At 46.6% G+C, this 22,739-nt stretch overlaps 1 protein-coding gene across 3 annotated transcripts in view; it reads right to left on the minus strand.

Moving 5' to 3' along the window:
- Positions 1-22,739, minus strand: part of rho-5 (rhomboid-5) — a 397,572-nt gene that overhangs the window by 181,027 nt on the left and 193,806 nt on the right. For all 3 annotated transcript variants that reach the window (XM_076525363.1, XM_076525362.1, XM_033480043.2), the window contains exon 3: positions 14,248-17,154. In XM_076525363.1, coding sequence (XP_076381478.1) covers positions 14,248-17,123 — 2,876 coding nt within the window. In that variant the 5' untranslated portion in view covers positions 17,124-17,154. The remainder of the gene's footprint in view (positions 1-14,247; positions 17,155-22,739) is intronic.

Genomic DNA, 22,739 nt, shown 5'->3' on the forward strand with positions numbered 1-22,739 from the left:
GGCCTCGTGGAATTGCTTGTCCGCGCGTCGCACGATCGATCCGGAACGATCGAAAGGTCCTTGTCGAACCGTGGCGAAATTGGCTGGATCATATTTGAATAATGCCGGTCATCCGGGACGGAACGGCCGCTCGGTTGTTGGTCGTTTCCTCGCCGGCTATACTCGAAATATTCATGGCGAGTTCGCGCGAGAGATCCGCGCGACTCGTTTTTTTTATTTTTTTATTTTTTTTATTTTTTTTTTCGTTTTATCCCGTTGCGGTTTTCTCGTTCACGTGCTCGTTAACGGGTCGCCGGGTTTCGATTTCGGGCGAGCGCTTAAAATAGAATAGGAACTTCCGACATATGTCGTCGAGATAATTGCCGACTTTCGGCGAACTTTATTCTATCCTGCCGAGAGCAAGAAAATTATGGCAGCGTGCCGATGAACTTTCGCGAACTTCTCGTATCAAGAAATTTCGTTTCGATGAATTAATTAATTCAGAAGCTTTCGAATTTGTCCGCAAGATAAATGTCGTCGATTGCTGGAGGAGCACAGGAGCACTTTGCACGTTAACGCGAGGCTGTATCATAAGCAAGCGTTTCTTGAGGGCGAGGACGGCGGGTCAAGTGATTTATGAAGAGGAACCAGCGCGCATCGATCAGAAAATTCATTACTCCGAAAGAATTTTGATGGCGCGCACGTGCCAACCTGTAATTCAATAAATTCGTAATAGCGGACGTTTAATGCTAACATTTAATACTGCTTTAGATTGTAAAATACGTTATATTACATTCTGGAGCTTAGGTGCACGAGGGGGGGGAGGGCATTAATCGTCCGACGTCGTAAATTCATGAGCTTCCAAAATGGCGCGGCGATATCATGAAACTCATACAGCCATGAGGAATTTATTATCGAGTAATTTTTTTTCGGAGAATGCGCCGCGTCGGGCGTGCCGGGAAAATTTATTGGAAATTGTCGTCGTCGGGTTGGCTTTTCTCACCGAGAATGATCCGAACGTTCTCGTCAGAGTCTTTTCTTTGATTATGTCAACGATCGAATGCATTGTACGTTTCTTCGCACCGATCGTTGCATTATTCTAGAATTTAGCAAACCGTACTGTGAAATTTGTTTTATTCTTAAATTTATTAAAAATATTATTAGTTATTACATTATTATAATATTATATTATTTATATATATATATATTATATTATTATATTATATTACTTACAATATAATATAATTATATATTATATTACTATATTATATTATTATATTATAATTATTACATTATTATAATAATGTAATTATACATACATTATTTTTAAATTTTAGCAAACCGTGCTGTCAGTCAAAACGACTGGTTTCTGATCGTTTTCTTTCGCAATTTCTGACGAAGATATTTCTAGGAGAAATTTGTAGGTGCACACTTCTTTGTCGAAGTATATGTTATAATATGAATTATAGGAAGTTGAAATGACTCCAGTCTAGGCATTGCTAATAAACAATATACAGTAATGTCTCCCTAATTTACGCTCAGATTGTGCAGAAAAGTGAACAATTTTGGAAGAGGAGACACGATTGTTCGAGCATTGCAGCTCGTTTTTATGGTTGTTGACAATCGATAATCATAAAAAACAAGCCACAAGGCTCGAACAATCGTATCTCCTCTTCCAAAGTTGTCCATTTTTGTGCGCAATCTGAGCGTCAATTAGGGAGACATTACTGTATAACATTTGTCGCGTTTAGAGCTCGACAGTTCTACCATAATATTATACTAAATAATACTAGCATATAATAATAATAGTATTAAACCATATACGTTATGTTAAACCATAACGAGCCATAGAGATCGTTTAGATCGCAAAGCATTCTGCCAAAATATTCCGAAAAATCGTTCACCGTGTTTCGTCGAAACCATTAAATTTCCTCGGCGTTCGTCGCGCGAACAATGTTTATTGGGCGCGCTTAATTTGCTCGATTAAACACGTGCCGGCGGAAGGCGTCGTCCGGCGGAATTTCCAATCCATTAGAATCGAAAATTTTCATCAATTCAACGTTCAAACAGAATCTATTTGGCTCGGCGAGCGCCGCCCGAACAGGATGGAAGACCGGCGCGGCGCGGCTTCTCGTTAAATTCCGAGCTGCCGATTCGCGCCTCCATTTTGCCCCGCAATTACGCAGACGGCGGAACTTAAATGCACAGCACTTTAGACGTTGATAAATTGTTCGCGCCTTGTAACGTTCACGGGGTTTGAACGTACGCGACGCACGGGCTCCGCTTACGTGTACGTAATTTTCAATTCGCTTGTTCCATCGGAAAGTTTCGCCCCGGCGTGTAGCCACCCTTCTCTCCGCCAAATTGCTAAACTTGCTCGCGCACACAATCATTTTTATTTTTCCGGCAAGAACCGCCGCAATTCGTTTTTACCCCCTCCCCCCTGCCGAAATACCTCGCGATAGTAAATAAAACTCTAATTCCGGTTCAGGCCGGCCACGAAATTCATTTGCCCTCGATAAACGGGAAAAATTAATTGACCGCTCGACGATTCGGATGTGTTTCGTCAGACAGTTTTAATTTCGCGTTTTCGGAGCAAACTTTGCCCGACGAATCGCTATGAATTGATTTTCGTATATTCGCGCGAGAACAATTGCGGCGATTTCGGTGATAATTGAATTTCGGATTCGATGCGTTTATGAGAAGTTTTTGGGTTTCTATTATTAATCCATGGTCTAGAAAATATAATAAATTTGCTCGCGAACGTGTCGCTTGAATGCTTAAATTCCCAGGAATTTTATAATGTCCTGTTTTATAATGTCAATGCGATGATCAGAATATACAGCGTATCCCGAAAATGTCTCACAATCTGGAAATGGGAGATTCTTGAGGTCGTTCGAAGCAACTTTTTCGTTTGCGAAAATGTTCTCCGAGGCTTCGTTTACGAGTTATCAACGAAAAACACTGACCAATAAGAGGCGAGCTCGGGTGGCGCGCGGCGGCCCAAACAACGAGTGCGCGGAGCCCAGTTCCGCTCATTGGCTCGGCCGTCTCGCGCCAAATGATCTCGCCTCTGATTGGTCACTGTTTTTCGCTAATAACTCGTAAACGAAGCCGCGGATTGCATTTTTGCTAAGGAAAAAGTTGCTTCAAATGACCTCAGGAATCCCCTACTTTCGGATTGCGAGACATTTTTGGGCGACACCCTGTATAAAAGAATATTGGAAAAAATTTATAAAAATTCTAAGAGGCACCAGAGATTTCGACCGAGAAAGGAAAATTGCGTCGCGTTGGCTCGCGCTGCAATTTCCCAGCAGTTGCTTTCATTTTCAATGTCGCGATCACCCCGAAGATCGCCTTTCCATTTCTTCGCCGGTGTCGCTCGAATTTCGCCTTTCCGAATTCTCTTCCGGGAACGTGATCAAATGGTGGCCAGGAGTACCGGAGACCGTCGATTCTTCGAGCAATATGATCGGTAACGGAATGCGTTTCGACCAGCCCGCGAAGGCTTCATCTTTCATGCATGAGAATTCTCGTTTCGCCGACGCGACGGCAGCCCAGTTTCGCAGTCCGGGGATGAAGTTCGGTCCTCCGGGCAGTCGTGGAAGATCAACACGTGAAAGTTTAATCCGCGGGCAGCGATACGGCGACGGTAACCAGACGATTAGAGCGACGCAGCTATTTCCGAAATTAGCGAAGCTTCGGGATTACAGCCGGGTAATTGTTCCGGCAACAATGCACGCTCGCGGAGATGAAAGGCGTACTTATTGCGGAACTTCCGACGCCTTTGTTCTTCCGAAACGAATCCCTAATAAGGCGGCGGGTGTTGCCTCGCTGCGAAATAGCATTCCGGAATGCTAGCGAACCGAAGACGCCGGCTAATTACGATTCCGCGATCGCCATAATCGGACATCCTGATTCTATCGGCCGAAGGAACCCGGTACATCGAGTTTATTAGCTTCGCCGACCACTTTTCAGTACCGTTTCTACTTCTCTCGATTTATTTTTCAACGATTTCATAACGAAACATCGTGGGAAAATATTTTCAGAGCGGCGGAAAGTAGCCTAAGATCTCTGTCGTTAGCTGCGTTCTTTCAGAGCCAATAGCTAAATTTTCACTTAATTTATAATTCGTAGCGATCGCTCGATCGTACAGATTTTTATTCGATCTGTCAGATCACCGACGAACTTGTTCTACTGGTCTGACCACCGGCAATCCTATTTCAGGTGACCACAGATTAGGTTGTTCGATTAATTTGCCCATGGGCCATCTTACTCCATTCGTCTGACCACAGGCAATCCTGTTTCACTTGGTCACACAAGTCAGGCTATTCCACTAATTTGACCGAAAGCTATCTTACACCACTTGTCCTCCCGCAGGCCAATCTGTTCCACCAGTTTCACCATTGACTGTTCCCTTCCACTTGTCTGACCCCAGAAGCCATCCGATTCCACTTTAACCGTAGACAGGCTCATTTTCCATTACGTTTGATCCTGGACTACTTGTTAGGTCGGATCTATTTTCTTTGTTCGACGCGTATCGCATAACTCGTCTAGCAAGGACAGACTTGTTCTACTTGTTCAGGAAAGTCTTATTCCGTTTGTCTAGCAATGACAGACTCATTTCACTGTCTAGAAAATGCAGTCTTATTCTACTCGTCCAGCAGAGGCAGTCTTATTCCACTTGTCTAGCAAAGACAGACTTATTCTACTGTCTAACAAGTATAGTCTTATTTTACTTGTCTAACAGAGGCAGTCTTATTCTACTTGTCCAGCAGAGGAAGTTTTTTTCCACTTGTCCATCAGAGGCAGTCTTATTTCACTTGTCTAGCAAAGGCAGTCTTATTCTACTTGTCCAGCAGAGGCAGTTTTATTCCACTTGTCTAGCAAAGGCAGTATTATTCCACTTGTCTAGCAAAGGCAGTATTATTCCACTTGTCTAGCAAAAACAGTCTTATTCTACTGTCTAGCAAGTACAGTCTCATTTTACTTGTCTAACAGAGCCAGTCTTATTCTACTCGTCCAGCAGAGGCAATCTTATTCCACTTGTCTAACAAAGGCAGTCTTACTCTACTTGGTTGACCATGGAAGTCTTGCACTACTGGACAGGCCGAACTATTCTACTCGTCTGACTCACGTCGGGCTTCTTTCACTTGTCCGACCAGCTCAGTCTTATTCTACTCGACCGGTTATACCGGTCTTGCTCTCCTTGCCGGATTAAACTTATTCCGTGCTACTTGTCTCGCGCGCAAATCGTGGCTCTTCCACTCGTCCGACTATTGGAGACTTGTCGTTCTCATATTCTCTGATTGCCGACTGATGAAAATGTTGCGCCACGATCCAAGGCGGAAGGAGCGACCGGCGAGGAATTGGACCAGAACAGTCTCATTCGAAACGTAATTTCTCATATCCGCGGATTACAAGGAACCCGGGGGACTGGAACAACTACTTTCGGAATTACAATGCAGAGCGTCGTTCCCGGGACTTCGAATTTCCCGTTCCCTCGATTAACCGGATGATCAAGAAACCGTGAAATCCGCTGGTTAAACGAGATGTCCAGCTTGGCACGTTCGTGTTTACCGGCACGGCGGATTTGCAAATTTAAAATCCACGGAAGCGTGAACTCGTGGAAAGCAGGAAGAAGAAGAAGAAGAAGATAAGGAAGAAGAAGAAGAAGAAGAAGAAGAGGGGACAGTCGGGCTTCATTCCGCGGAACGGTTCAGCCCGGGACTCCGGGAAACGCGAGCAGATGCTGAAGTAAACAAGAAATAACTCAGGGCAACGTCTCCAGAATAAGTTAACCTGTTTTTCGCGAGACCGTTGTGGCAAGAAAGTCGCCGGCGACCGCGTGGCCGTCCGCCTGAAATAAAACTTCTTGCGCCGCTGTAATTTCAGGGACCTCGAACCGTTCCCCGTAAAATATACAACCCTTCGAATTTCCCTCGCAGCCATGAAAAAGAAATGAAACGTCTTAATAACCCGCTTCGAACTTTCTCGACGGCACGAACACACACACACATCCGGAGTTTGTTGTACGACGATAGCGGATGCGAACTTCCCGCCGATCCTGCGTTTCTGTTTCTCTCGTGTTCGCAAACTCGATTTATTCAACTAGGCAGTCTCGTTAACGTATCTTGAAAATCGATAGCAAATTTCTTTGTCCATTTACAAAGTCTCGTTGCGTAATTGTCGCAATAAGGATTATGATAATATTCCAAACGAGAAGATGCATTTGTGAACATTATAACAACATCGCTGCTGTTTACGAAATTTTGAGATCCAGACAATTTCCGTGGTGCCATAAGAACGTGCTTGCTATGCTTACACTGTTCTATGTTTATCTTGTGTTTTAACACTCGATTTATCGCGACGGTCAAAGCGACAGGTGTCGCAATTTTTCCTTTAAAATCGATAGGATAAAAGGTCGAATAAATTTCGGAGTTAAAGCACGAATTATTATAAAACTGTCGAGCAGTGCACGTGGATTCGGTCTCATTTTTATAAAGCAATACTAGGTAAATTTTGTTTCGAATACGTGCGGAGAATGAGTGCAGAAAATTCGCGGTCCAATTATAATGATCGATTTGTCGACTGCCAATGTCGAGGATAGAGAACGGACTTATGAATTAGCTGTCCGTTTAGCAGACGTTCCGGTCGGAAAGCAGACGCAACGTCAGCAGGGTTTTCCTCGGCTAAACAGAGGACGGAGCGGGCGAAGGGCGCGACGGTAGGGTGGCCAGTTCGCTGAAAACTGAGACACGGAAGGGCGGCGATACCCTTTCGCTTCGGAACGTTGGACGAGATTACGTCGGCACGACGGTCGTTCCGCTGAGTGTTCAGTTTGCTTTCGGATATCGGTTTAGCACGTCGCGAGTCCCGCCGTTCGCAAGTCCGACAGGGACGGGGGTCCGTGTTGGCCAAGCCGATCGTGGACCGTGCCTTGTCGCACGCCTCCGATCGACGGTTCGCCGAGAAAATAGGAAATTACTCGACTCGGTGAAATCCGGCCGTGTCACACTTTCCCCCGCCGCTAATGGCGTCACTTTGCCCGGCCGCTTAAAAAGAGCCCGGATTACATCCGTTTCGAGGACTCGGAATCTTTACTTTTTTCCCCCCACGTTCCCCTTGGCGAGCTTGTTTCGAGCTCCGAGGGTTTCTCAAAGGGTTTTCAACCCCTTCCGAGGATACTAATAAGGCGATAACGAAAATGAAAGCTGCTGCCGCAAGGTACTAGCGCGCTCGAGACTGGTTCATTCGAGCCTGATGACCGTAATTAGACCGTGGATCTCATGGATTTGTTGCGGGGACCGCGGCAGACGCGCCACGGTGCTCGATTTTCCTGGGAAATGGGATATGAGTTGATTTTATTGTTATCTGATGTGTATATTTGTAGGTATTATTTTGTAATCGTGGCTATAGTTTTACATTCGAAATTATTGAGAGTGATTTGAATCGAAGATTGAAATGATTCTAAATTATTTGAATGGGAGATTGAAACAATTGAAAGTGATTTGAATCGAAGATTGGAACAAATTCAAAATGATTCGAATCGAATACTGAAACAAATTCAAAATGATTCGAATCGAATATCGAAACAAACTCAAAATGATTCGAATCGAACATTCAAACAAATTCAAAATGATTCGAATCGAATATTCAAACAAATTCAAAATGATTCGAATCGAAGGATTGAAACAAATTCAAAATTACTTAAAATAACAAATTGAAATAACCATAAGACATCCAAATTAGAGATTGAAGTAATTGAAGACTCGGATCCAGTCCGATCGAGAGAAATGTTTTCGAAAGAGCGGGAAAAGGTAACGGGGCGCGAAAAGGGAGCACGCGCTGCCACGGGGACAATATTTCGAGGTAAACGTGGAACGAAGGAGGACGAGGAGGCGGCGGGGAGGGAAAAAGGAAAAATCAACGCTGTTCGAAAAGCGGATGAGCGAAAGCTTTGGCTGGTGGTAATGCATCATTGACTTTGAAACGGTGAAAAGGGACACCGCGAAGCTGCGCGCGGAGGCAGGAGCGCGCGCGCGCGCGCGGACCCGATGAAGATGAAAAAATAAAGTGGGCCACGATACTCCATTAACCTGATTACTGCGACGAAAGTAACGACCCTTTCTGTGCTCGCGGCTTCCGCGCGACTGCTAAATGTGGACACGGCCTACATTCCAGTTCATTTTTAGATAACGCTTTAAACAGTGATCATCAACTGTGAAACAAAGCGCTATCAGGTACTTCGTGCATTCCGCCGTTGCCGGGAGGGAAGGGGGGAGGGACTCTGAAATACTAATCCGTGTCCTGAATTCGTTAATATAGGTCGGAATTTGCGTATCGCCCGTATTGATAATAATAGGCGAGGGCGCCGCATACGCTCGCCGATGGAAATCCGGCTAATAAGCGATGAATTACGAACGAGCTGCTTCCTTCTTCGCAGTCCCCTTCTTCCACATCGTTCCACGCACCCTGTCGCGGCTTACGAAACCGCGGAGACACCCTTAACCCTTTCACAGGCACTGGAAACTGGGCGTCTCGCCCACTTTTAGTGCGCGTATGGACACCAGCCTCAAATATTCCCACCGTTGAAATGTGCCGCCATCTATATAACAGGTCCCACCAGCACCTAATTCTGAGGGGTGAAAAATTAGATGAAATAACCTGACGAACGTCGCTGCAGCAATCGTCGTGTCGGCACTTTGCTGAAATTATTGCGGTCTGAAGCCGACGATTCGGAAAGGGGATATCTCACGTCGATGGTAAATCGTCGATGTTCGATGCGGTGTAAGTTCGCTAAGAAAAATTGGTAGAGGATTTATTTGGTCTCGTTTCACAGAGTAGAGCTTCTACTTTATACCGAGCTATGTCTTAAATTGATATCTCTGCTAGTTTCAATAATATTCGGAATAGAGGGGCGACTAGGATTTAAGGATTATTCGATCTTGAGAGGAAACCTGTCGACGTTTAACGCGGTTTAAATTCATAAAAAGCAATCGAAGAAGCGTTTACGTGGTCTTATTTTAAAGAATAGAACTTCTGCTTTCTACCCAGTGTTATTTAAATCGCATAATTTTTAATTACATTCGAATTACAGCGACGATTGTAATCCGATCATCGCTCGATCGTAGATGAAAACTCGACAATGTTGACTATGCTGTAACTCCGTGAAAAATAATCTTGCAACAATGTATCTGCGCTCATTTCGCAGGCCGAACATTTTACTTTCCACTCAGATTTCCTTCCGACGCGTGACTCTACCAGTTTTAATAATATTCATGGTACGGCGGTGATGAAAATCAGAGGGTCGATAAACCATTAACGAATAATCGTCGATGTTCGACGCGATGCAATTTCATGAAAGAAGAGGTATCGAACAACGTTCCACAACGGGCTTATTTCGCCGGACAAGGTATCCAGTTTCGCTTCTCCCGAGTTGTTCTTTTTTTTTCGAAAAAGCTTTTACTCCGCGAGCGGAAAAGCGAAGATGGTTTTCCCATCGAGGGTTTCGCAGATTCAAACATTTCCGCGGATTATGAATTATAATTTTTTTTCCGCGATTCAAATTGTCCGGGATTTAGGGATTTAGGTGTCCACTTTAAGACGACAGCGTAAAATTTTATCTACGCCTTTTTCGTTGACGTTCATTAATCCCACTTTGCAGTAAAACCCGCGGGAAAGACTGCCGCATCAAAGAAAAACAGCGATTTCGCTTCTCGAGACGATGCCCGACGAGTTAACCGACGGAACTTTTCAACGATGCTTTTCTCATCGACGCTGTACTGTAAACACGTTAATGGACCACCGATTAAACGTTGAATTAATGTCGCGCGAGCAATTATTTTATCACACGAATTTGCCGTTTCCCCGTTTCCGTTTCCACGTCGCGTAACGATCGCGAAATCATTCGTACGAATTAATGTGGTACGACAAACACGAATTGTAGAATGTAGAATGACCAACACGATATTAACATAATCGAGCAGGCGGGTTCCAATAATGCGAACTGTATCTGCGCGAGCGCGGTAAAAAAATTAGTATTCGCTGCGATATTTTTACGACATTTCGCAAAGCTTTGTCGCTCGAACATTAACATTTTCGCGTTCTCGAAGTTTCTTCCATTCTGTCGGCTCGTCGCGAAAGGTTTAATTTCTTCGGTTTCTTCGCAAGCTATCCATTTTGGAGAACCGAAGTTACTTTCGCAACGAGCCGACAGAACACGCGACGGCCAAGCTTCCAACAGTTCTTCTCAATTAAATATTCCATCGACGTTTACCTTTATATTTCTGGTCAGCTTAAAAATATCTGCCGGCTCTGTCGAGAGCCACACTTGACTCCAATTTCCACCGAGCATAAATCAATACAACGTGGATAACGGTCGGAATCAAATCGAACGAGCTTCGTTCTAGAGAACATACGAAGAATCTCGCGCCGAATGCATCAGGGAAAAAAACGCGCGGAACCCGCCGGCGAAAACGACAGCGGCGTGAAAACCGTTTGCCTCGAAGACCCGAAAAAAAATCGTTTCGTTCGATCGAGCGCGTATAATCGGGGCGCGCGGGGAGGGGCGGAGGGCGTGGGACCAAAAAACGAGAACGAACCGCGGCGTTGAAGCCCGGGATCCGATTAATTTCGAAGCGAGTCGTGTCGCATAAAATTACCCGATAAAAACCGCGCGCCTTTTCAATTTATCGAGTTCGGTGTCCGCCGGTGATCGCGCGGCGTGTCCCGATTAAATCCGGCGACCGGCTTCGGGTAAAAGGAACGAACGGGTCGAAATTGAAATTTCCATACGCGGCGCTGATAAATCGCGGCTCGAAGTCGAATCCCGCGCCGATATTTCCGACAGAAGCGTGTCGAATGTTCCGCAACTTTCTCGAACATTTTCGCGGCTGATCTGTGCCGAAATATTCATAATATTAATGTTAAATAATTTGTTTTTACTTAATAAATAGTTCAATGATAAGTTAAGTAATAGTAAGTTAATAATAGTTAAAGAATAGTTTAATAATAATAAGTTTAATATTAATATTAAATATTATTCATTCACTCATTCATTCATTCATTCATTCATTCATTCGTTCGTTCGTTTATTAATTAATTCATTCATTCATTTATTCATTTATTTATCTATTTATTTATTTATTCATTATATGAGTAAATAATCTATTAGTACACAAAATGGAAAGACGTCTTAAACATTTCCGCGAGCTCTGCAGAAAATTCGCGAATTTCAAAGCACTTCCGTCTTTCATAAATAATATTTGAACAAACGAACAATTAATTGAATTTAAATTTAAAAGAAATTGAATACAAGTCTTATTACCTTATGGCAACTGACTCCTATTCTTTCATTGAATTTTTGCGGGTCTTAAAGTACGGCCTTCCGGGCTATAAGTAACACTCATCCTGCAATTAAGTCTCCAGCGATTCTAATTAGCGAGCTCTATTATAAACGCGTGTGATTGCGAGGACACGTGCATTACCCGGATGCACGCGCTGCATTCCCTTAATCCCGGACTACAACGGCTGAGCTCTCCGCGCGTCCAGCTTCTTTAATCTGCATACCGACTTCCGCTCCCGCCGCAATTAATCTCTTTCTGCCCTAGAAATCCTTCCTCCTATTTACCACGGTCCCTGGCAGTTCACCACTTTTTCTGTATTTTCGGCATGTCCTGTCCTTTCCGTTCTCATTTTCTCCGGGGTCGAAACTCTTTGATACGGGACCGTGCTGACGTCGCTTCGCGATTCCGTAATAACGATTTCAGGGATCTTTTGTTGGGGAGGGAAAGAAAAAAATCTTCCGCCTCGATACTTTCTCTCTGGAAAGGCATTCATAAGCGCTTTATACACGGGGAAAAGTTTATTCGTTCGCAACTCGGTGGTATAAGTGGGAAATGTTCAACTCGAAATCGCCTAAATGATTTTGTCTGTTATGTTATTTATATTTATATTATTTATATTATTCGTATTTATATTACTTACGTTTATATTATTTATGTTTATATTATTTATATTTATATATTAGATATATTTATACTATTTATATTTATATTATATACATTTACATTATTTATATTTATATTATATATATTTACACTATTTATATTTATATTATATATATTTATACTATTTATATTTATATTATTTAAATTTACATTATTCACTATTGGATTATCCATACTATATATTTAAAACCGAGGAAAACGGTATGCTGGTCTGATTAAGCACATACCTATACTACTCGTCAGATTTTGTCCTGTTCATTGCCTCACAATTTTCTGCAAAATCTAAACATTCTATTATCGAGCTGACTTTATTCTGCGGTTCTATAACAATCAATTCTACAATGAAAATGTTCTCAGTTTGTATCTGCACTCACGTTTCTTTAGACCTGCAATTATGCTGCAAGCGTACAAAGTGCAACGAAAGTTCATTCATTCGTAACTCACTGCTATCATTTGCGAAAGAATAAAATTGACCCGGTCTGTCCGATCTAACGCAAACCAATACTACTGATTCAGTCGGCTAGAATGCACAACGCTTGTCCGACAAATCGTGTGCTTATGCTACTCGTCCAATATTCTTGCACTAACTTAAATATAAAAAACTTGAACGCGCGCGTTTTCAAAGCGCCATAAGTTTCCGCAACATGATCATTTCTAGCTAGATACCGAGCCGCGCTACAAACTCTGTCCAAACTGTGACATATTATCGTACCATCATCGCCTAATCGTGATCAGGTCGCGTTACGTGTCCGATCGAGCTTACAGATTACGAGCAGACAGAAAGGATAACGCGGAGAAGCCAGCGCGGCGGCCTTTATCATAATGTTGTCCGAAATTTTAATGCGCTCCACAGAACGGCTTTAAAATCATTTTAAATGCTGCCCGTGATACCAGCTGCTCCATATTCAACAGCATGGAAAAGCTTCTAAACAGTGAACACGGAACTCCTATTTATCATGGAGCTCATACTTCTTCTGTCAGCCAACAGTCGCTTCACCATAATAACTTACCGTGAAAATATCACCCTGGAAAGGCTGTGCTCCTTAAGCTCGGGGTTTAAAAATCATTACGAATGTACGGGGCGTGCGACCCGAGATGACGGTACAGGAAAGCCGAAAGGGCTCATTTTGGAAACAAAGTGTAATGCTCCCAACTGCGATTCCCACGAAACGCCGTTCTTTTTTCTTCGTTTGCAGAAATGTGATTTACGATCAGAGCTAAAAAAAATACTAATAGACTGCGGATTTTATGGACTTATGGTAGAAACGGGTGAACGAAACTGAAACCAGTGAAATGATTGAAAGGAATTAAGAATGATTAAAAGAAAAAAGGAGAGAAAATTATACTCGGCTTGTTCGTCTTGCAATCGACGAAAGCAATTTTTATTTCGCATAAAGATCCGCAGTCAATCATCAAGACGCGCATAAAATAGTGACTGAAAACCAACGAGATCCAAAATTGTGTCCTCTGTCCCTTAAAATCGTTACTGGAATGCCCTGATCGAACATCAAGGACCCGATTCTGAAAACACTCATCTACAATAAAAGCTCCGTTTACTTCATCTATTCACGAAAGCTTCCCATTCCCATCATAGCAACCCAAGGATACATCTATCAATGATCAAAGTCAGCCTTCTCGAAAAGACTCAGTGATCTGCATGAGCATACCCAGACCCATTCTCTATCACGAAAACCATCAAAAGTGCATCTGTGCCCAAGCATCAAAGCCCTCAAAAAAGCATCGTCTCCTTAAAAAGAGCATCTCCATCAAAAGCTTCGGCTGCCTCGTCAACTCGGGTCCACTAAACAGCATCAAAAGTAGTATCTCCATCGTCAGAACAGCACCCAAGGACCAGATCCAAGCCTAAGACCCAGATACAAGCCCAAAAGACCCAGATCCAGGCCCAAGAGACCCAGATCCATGCCCAAGTGACCAAGATTCAAACCCAAAGACCAGATCTAAGCCCAAAAGATCCAGATCCAAGTCCAAGAGACCCAGATCCAAGACCAAGAGACCTAGATCCAAGCCCAAGAGACCCAGATCCAAGTCCAAGAGACCCAAATCTAAGCCCAAGAGACCCACATCCAAGCTCAAGAGACTCAGATCCAAGCCTAAGACCCAGATCCAAGCCCAAGAGACCCAGATGCAAGCCCAAGCGACCCAGATCCAAGCCCAAGCGACCCATCATCTCCCAAAGACCACAACCTCGTCAGAATCACCGGCAGCAATTACTTAATCTCGGTAAAACCGTACTCACCAAGAGGTCTGCGTAGGTATCGACGGCAGTGCACCGGGCGGCAAGGATCTCCTGATAGCCTGGCAGCATGATCGTCCGCTTCCGGCGACCTCGTTGCAGCACGACGGCGGATTCGTGCAAACGTGTCGTCCGCCGACGCTGGCCGAGGTGGTCGGGAACTCGACGGCGGAGGCTCGCACCTTCGGCCTGAGCAAAGGCGACATGGAGAACCCGTCCCGCTGATTAGACGCCGAGCTGCTGGAGCTGCTGGAGCCAGGGCTGCCTCCTAGACGACCGGGCGATGCGTAGGCGAAGCCACGGAGCCGGAAGTGCGACTGATGATAAGGATAGCCTGCCGGCGGCGGTAGCCGGTAATGATGATGGAAGCCGAGGTCTCGTCTCATGTAGGGATCTCCTGGATCGTTGGTGGGCACGTAGCGATCGGTGGGCGTGTGCGCGGACGGCGGCACGTACCTGTCCACGTACCTGTCCGGATAGAGCACCTCCGGCGGCGGCTGTGGCACGTACCTTTCGACCGGCGTGTGCGCGGTGGGCGGCACGTAGCTGCCGGTCGCGTTCGATCCGCCGTAGACGCGATCGGTGGTGGCCGTGGACGTGGCCGCGGCCGAGCCGCAGGACGAGATCGGCGTTATGCGGCCGGTGTAGCGGTCCTTCGGCTTCGGCAGGGACAAGTACTTGTCCGCGGCCCGCGCAGGAGAGTATCGATCAGCGGCGGAATGAAAGCGATCAGGAGTGCCGGTAGAGGCGACGAACCGGTCGCCGGCCACCGATCCGGCGAACCTGTCGTACCGGTCCTGGCTGAGCCTGTCGAACTGGTCGCTCGGGTTCCCGGCGGCGTAGCGCTCGCTCGCGTAGCTCTGCACGGACTTCGACACCTGCAGGTACTTGTCGATGCCGGTCTTGGTCGCGCCCTGGTAGCCGGAGCCGGCCGAGGTGACCGCGGCGCCGGATCCCGACCTGAGAACAGGAGGAGGAACAGCAGCTTCCGGCGTCGGGGAGATCGAGGTGAAGCGATCATTGGAGCTCGACTGTGTGGCAGTGGTGTTCGTGTACGACGAGTGGTATCTGGCGATCGTGTCCGTGGAGGAGGAAGATGAGGACGAGGTGGTCGAGAGCAATCTTTCCGTGGAGGAGCCGGAGATGGTGTACCGGGAGGCGTCGGCCGCGACGAGCCTGCCGTCGTGGCCGGGCGACGAGCTGGCGAGGAACCGATCGGTGGAGACGCAGTACCGATCGTTGGCTCGCGACTGGTTGCATCGTTGAACGGCGGCCTCGTTGAACCTGTCGGTGGCAGTGACGTATCTGGACTGGCCGCCGGCGACCTCCTGGAAGCTGGAGTAACGACCGAAGTCGGCCGAGGCCGGGGAGCCGTTCGATCGGTCCTGGTACTTCTGGCAGACCGTCTCGACGCCGCGGTCGGCGTACAGCCGCCTCTGCTCGCCGGTGCTCGAGACCTGCAGGGTCCTCTCCGTCGACGAGTATCGCTGATGCGGGGTCTCGGCGGTTGCTTGGCTCGCGAGGAACTTCTCGGCGGTGGACGATATCGTCGAGTAACGCTCGTGATGGACGGCCGACGCGGTCTCCGGCCTGTGGTACCGGTCGTAGACCGGCGACTCGCCGATGTACCGGTCCGTCGACTTGCTCGCGAACCTCTCCGGCACCGGGGCGTGTATAGGCGACGCGGATAGGAGCCGGTCCGCGGAGATTGCGCCGTATCTGGAGCCGGCGGACTCCTTGGCGGCCGTGTAGCCGCCGGCTCGGTCGCCTTGTAGGCTGACTTGAAGGGTTCCCAGAACCGGCGACGATCCGGACAACAGGCGATCGCTGGCAGCAGCGTATCGTTGCTGGTCCTTGCACTCGTGCAGACCGGCTGACGATGACTGCTGATTGGCCAGTAATCGGTCCGCCGAGGAGAACCGGTCGGCGGCTGGCATCGGGGAGGCTGGCGCTGTGCCCCCGCCATACTTGGCGCTTGGAGAACCTGGGGGCAGAATCCTATCAGCAGCAGGGTAGCCAGCCAGACTCTGGGTCGAGGCGTACTTCTCGCTTGGGCTGGGCGACAATGGCGGTGGTGGAACGAAACGATCGTTCGCGGGCGCTGGCGACGGCGGCGAGGGGAACGTCTCCGACGAGAAAGGGCTGGTCGCGCAGCCGCCCGACACCAGGATGCTGGTGTTCGCGTACTCGTTCCCGCCGGACAGCTCGCCGTCAACGTTCCCGGACGACGGCTGGTATCGGTCGCTCGGGACCAGCGACAGCCTCTGCTCGCCGTGCAAGCCGCCGAGCTCGCCGAACCGCGGGAAACGATCCGACAGCACGCTCTGGGACAACGTCTGCCCGGACGTGACCGACCTGGCCGGCGTGTACTGGTGGTGGGTCTGCAGGGAGGACTGGCCGAACCGGTCCTGGCTCTGATAGTGACCGAACCGATCGCAGCTCGACTGCAGCGAACGCGCCTCGCCGACGCACTGCTTCGGAAAGTCGTCCAGCGACGGCTTGTCCGTCGACTTGTCGTGACGGTCCAGCACCGAGAGACGATCCCGGCCGCCATAGTCGTGATCGCTGAGCTGACCTTGAGCCTCCGGCTGGTAACGCTCTTGGCCGCCGGCCGAGCCCGAGCTGCTCGACGACGACTGTTGCTGCTGTTGCTGTTGTTGTTGGTGTTGTTGGTGTTGCTGTTGCTGTTGTTGCTGCTGCTGCTGCTGCTGCGGCTTGTTGCAGTCCGATGGGTTGGCGGCACCGATCTGGGACCCGACACTTCCAGACGCCACGGCGGTCGATCCTGGAACCGGAGATGACGAGGACCCGTACTGAGAGATCGGGTGTTGGTGCAGTAGGAGACGTTCTCTTCGGCCATAGTCGTCGTCTGTCGGCATCCTGGTGGCCCGGGGCCCGCTGTCAGGACATCTGTAGGCAGAGAAGCGATTGGGTTAGTTATGGGATCATGAGGAGAGACGAGGAAACTTGGGGCTAGTTTTAGGGCGCAAGTAGAAGAGGTCAGCGATTCGTCGGGCAACGAGGACATTCGACTTGACACAGCATCGATAATTAATCGTTAAAATTCCCATAGAGTCGAGCAATTTAATTAAGCGAACCGAAAATAGAAAGTTAAGATTTATTATAGTGGATAAAATTAGGATTCCTTCGAATCCGAAACATCCTGGACAAATTTAGTTTGTTCGAATACAATAATGTCTCCCTTACTGACGCACAGGTTCGACAGTAATGTCTCCCTTACTGACGCTCAGATTGTCCACTAAATTGGATAATTTGGGAAGAGGAGATACGATTATTCGAGTCTTGCAGCTCACCTTTATAATTGTTGACAATTCGTAAGTATAAAAATGAACCTCTTCCTAAACTGTCCATTTTTTTTGTGGACAATCTGAGCGTCAATTAGAGAGACATTACTGTATACTAGAACGAAAATGAATGTTCGAAGTCGGTTAAATATTCGTGTCACCCATAGGTGATCGACTCGCGCGACTTTTTAGCTGAATGATTCGTTCGAACGAGCGAAAACAATGGAACGAATAACTTCAGTCGCGACATTTTTTGTCAACTACTATTTACCTCGTTCGGGAATAAATCATCCGCGGAGTAACTTGTTTGCGAATAATTAATTCGGGAATAATTTATTTGCGAACGATTTGTTCGGGAATGATTTATTTGCGAGCGGTTCGTTCGCGAATAATTTACTCGGGGACGATTTATTCGTGCGTGAACCGTTCGCGAGCAAAATGTTATCTATCCTTGCGAGTCGAATAAAAATGTATAGTCGGCGTTCAGATCTCCGAGAAAGACCGTCTTAAGCCGAGATATCGTTGTCTCGGGTTTCAGCGGCCCGGCGAGCAATTAGACGGTCGTTTGTTAGCGGCGACGTGATTTTCAATAATATTTTAGCAGCGAAATATAATTGGCGAATGTGACCGAAGGCGGGATACGAATTGCTTGTTACTTGACGTTAAAACGCGGCCCGTATAATCGATTGGAAATTAATTGGGGCCGCGCTAACCCGCGTTTCGGAACGGTCCAGCGTGTACCGAACGAGTGACGCGTGCGGTCGTTCGTAACCACTGGCGAGGCTGCTGCGAATTACCGCGAAACACAACGATTTCATCGATCACTGCTTAAATCCTCCGAAGAGTATCCGGACGCCGCCGTGCCGCCGGTTTTCCACCCCGTGAAACTTTTACCAGAGGCTTCCGGCCATGGTGGTCGATGCGAAATTAACGGTGCTGCCACGTCGCTAATACCCCCGGAAGCCTGCATTAGATTTTCTGTTACGTTTTTTACGGCCAACAAAGCGTTCCGCGAAGCTCAACCAACGGAATATATTCGAACCGATCGAACAGCTCGCGTCGAAGAACCGTCGTGCTCGAAAACGACGGCATTGGTCGGTTTTATTATATATTCTAGATAAAACAAGCGTTCGAGGATCATCGTTACGCGTGTAATTTTGTTTACAAATAGTGTACAAAAATTGAATCGAAAAGATTATAGCATAGAAGAATTTTCGATAGAAATTGACCAAATTTGACCGACGATAACTTCGCGAGAAATCATCGTAGGATCCTAACGGTTTCTTAAAATTAAAGCTCGAAGCTTCTACTTTAACATAACGTTTTTGGATTTTAAGTTTGATGCACCCTCGCCACTGTAAGGGAATAAACGCGAGGCCATGAAAATCGCCGAGTTTGATGTCCCCGATATATGACGAAACTGCAAGGGTTGATTCAAAACACTATAACTTCGCGAGAAAAAATCGCAGCCCCATTTCTTTTTTTTCAAATTAAAGATAAAGAATCGAACTTTATCACGATGCAAACGGCGTTCGCGAAAAAAATTTGACAAGCTCCGTGCACTTCGTCAAACATGGTCAAACAATTTTCAACGTGACGAACATGGCCTCGCATTTAAATGATCACAGTGGTAAATATGCATCGAACTTAAAATCCAGAAACACTATCTTAATTCAGAGATTCCAATCTTTAATTTGAGAGAAAAATGATTATCCTACGACGATTTTTCGCAGAGTTATCACCGATCGAATCTAGCCAACTTTCGATCGAAAATGTTCCCGGAAACGCATCCGAATTGAAAAAAAGCTCGTTCATAAATTCTTTGGCAAAAGAATACTCGGCGAACTAACGTTACAGCCAACGCCGAAACGAGTCCAATGACCCATATAATCCGGTCTTTAAGTCTTGGAATAACGCCGAAATACGCGCGAACAGCTAATTATTCGATGTGGCTGGCGCGCGCGCGATGGACGAACGATACGCGGTATTAATTCGGCGATCGAGCCGTTAAATCGGCCGAGCCTAGATTAATATATTCGCGGCTGATATTCTCAAATAGAAATTACTTTCGCCATGCGTTTCGACTAATCCGTGCTCGCGAAGTTACAGCAAAATAGTCCTCGTCCATAATTTCTCCCGGGGTATTACGCTGCTCTCGGCCGCTACAGTCCGGTAATTGTTGTTCGCGCGGATACCGTGTAACCGTTGGATTAATCGGAAACAATATTGCAAATTACACGTGACAATGCGATACTTATTGGTCCCGCCGGGACGACCACCGCGGTCCCCCGAAAAGTGTTCGCAGTTTTCCCAGAAATATTGTTAACGCGTCGGTTGTTTGGCCGCGATTAGCGTTCCGCTCCGCGGAGACGAGAATTCCTCTTCGGAATTCGGAATTCCTCTGTGCTCGCGACCGGGAAACTCGATACACGGCCCCCCTAATTAGGGGTTAACGGAATTACGACGGTCTGATAATCCCGAAGTCTCGCCGCGGCGCGTCGGCCGCTGTTCGCAAAAAGCCGCGTGTAACTTCGTCCGCGGAATTAGGGCCGCCGGGACGCGGCGAACAGCCACGTTCTTGTAACGGCGAGGTGTAACCGACGGCGGCGGCGGTGTAATAGCTCGTGTATTAAAAGCGAGCCTAGAACCGGCAATCGCACCGTGCCGGAATCAACCGTGTAATCGATCGGACGTTTCGCCGTGAAAGATGACGGCGCGGCCGAGGTATCGACCACCGAGCGTCCCTGTCATTAGCAACCGTGTCATTTCAGCACCGTAAAACATGTATCGGCCGTGTTCTTCGCGTTCGCGCACCCACGATTAGCCTAACTTTTTCTCGACGATGATTAGAGACCGATCGCGATTTAGCTCTCGTTTTCCTTCCGAGTTCCGCGGAGAAGCAGATATCAGAAACTGGCGGCCACGGTTCAAGATAACGAAACGATATCATTATTAAACGAGACGCGATCGTGTTTTACGAAGATCGATTCGACGCGGCGAATTTTATTTTTTAATGTTGAGACAGAGGAGCAGGCGAATGTTTCGTAAAGGCGTACTTGTTGGACCGATGACAGCATTGTAATTGTTGGACGGCGGATTTTTGTAGAAAGTAATAATTAACGGCAATCGTTTCGAGCTCTAGGTGCTACGAACATAGTTGTTTGTTTTCATTTTAAACGAATTGGAATTAATAGTTAATAATACTTTTAAATTCTTGATAGTGTTCTCGAATTGTCAACGGTATTTTGAAATTCTTAATGATATCATTGAATTCAAATTGAATGAATAATACCTTTAAATTCTTTAACTGTATTTTATGTTTTGTACTTGGTATATTTGTTTTTGCCACAACTGCATAAAATTAATACTTAATAATACTTTTAAGTTCTTAATAATGTTCTCGAATTATCAACAGTATTTTAAAATTTTTAATGATATCATTGAATTCAAATTAAATTAATAATACCTTTAAATTCTTTAACTTTATTTCATGTTTTGTACTTGGTCTATTTGTTTTTGCCACAACTGCATAAAATTAATACTTAATAATACTTTTAAGTTGTTAATAATGTTCTCGAATTGCCAACGATATATTAAAATTCTTAATGATATCACTGAATTCAAATTAAATTAATGATACCTTCAAATTCTTTAACCGCATTCAATGCTCTGCACTTGGTCTATTTGCTTTTGCTACAACTGTATAAAATTCGCTGTCTACCAATGACATTTCTATTTGGAAAACATATCAGGAAATTTGTCTAACAAAATGGAAAAGATATAGAAAATGATGAAATGAAAACGAAGAAAACGTGTATCATCGAATATGATACACGTAAGTCTGGTTTTCTAACGTTAAAAAACCTGTTTCGTTCGTCCCATCTCGAGCTGACAACAGCTCGTCGTCCGATCACAGACCGACCGTAACCACTTCTGCGATCGTTCAACAAACCAATTCTACTTGTCCGATCGGTCACCGACCAATTCTACTCGCCCGCGCGCATTTATATCTACAGAACTGAACGCTTTAATTATTTTATTTTCAATTTGTCTGGACATGGGCCGACCGATTCCACTGGTCCGATCGCAGACGGACCTGCTCCGCTTGGAGCCGCTGAACGACAATGAACGGCAGCTCGGAACAGAAAAAAGGCTTTTTGCGAGCCATTAACTAAACGAGCGAACGAGTCCGCCGGCAATTCGCGGTGTGTCGAATCGATCGTAAAGGAGCGCGTTTCGAGCGTTTATGCGAGTCGATACAAAAAGGAAAGAAAAAAAGAGCAGGAGCCGAATGAAAACGTTTTCGGAGCTCGGTGGTCGACTTATCGCGGCGATGCTTAGAACTCGGCCGCGGTGCTCGCGATTTTTGTGGACCGCGGGGGGAGGAGGGGGGAGCGCGGATCGTGCAAATAACATTTATTGGGGCCGGCAGCCGCCGCTGATACGGGAAAGAGAGACATTCGAGCGGTCTGCAATGCGTCTATCGCGGCGAACCGGAGAACTCGGAGAAAGGTGGAAACGGCACGCGTTTTCCCGGTGTCGTAAAGATAAAGCGCAGCTGGCGTCCCGCGGAAGAGCCAGCTGCACGCGTCCCCCTTTCCTTTTTCCCCCGCGTTTCTCTCGGAACCGCGCGGCGGGTCGTCGCGACAATTTTTTTTTCTTCATTTTCCACCTTCGGCGAAATGTCCCGCGAGGAAAATTAAAAAGCTGCCGCGGGACTTCGAGCCGCGATCTAGCAGCCGGCTCATTGAGTCGGATCCTCGTTTCTGATCAAATTCCATCAGCTATAGTCATTTAATCATAAGCGTTCGAGCAAACAATTTGTCGTAAAACGTTAAAGTGATCGACCATTGGAACGGACGACTCGAATAGATCGCGTTATTATATTTCGTAGTTTTCATTCTCGATACACTTCGCCCTCGAAATATCGTCGGAGATACCTTTCGAGAGGTGTCTTCGATGTACCGGGCCGTCGAAATTCGTGCTAAAACGACGATATCGATCTCGTCGAGATTTCAATCACGGCGGAACGGCGGTGTGTCGCTTCGATAGGTCCGACAAGCTATTAAATAGAGATTGTAAAGCTGCACAGTAGTGTAAGTCGGCCATTAGTCGGACACGACCGCGCGGGCGGACTCGATAACGGTTTTTGGTTTCGGAGAAACCATGGGGGACGCGTTAATTGCCACA

The sequence above is a fragment of the Megalopta genalis genome, chromosome 11 (genome assembly GCF_051020955.1).
Source record: "Megalopta genalis isolate 19385.01 chromosome 11, iyMegGena1_principal, whole genome shotgun sequence".
NCBI lineage: Eukaryota > Metazoa > Arthropoda > Insecta > Hymenoptera > Halictidae > Megalopta > Megalopta genalis.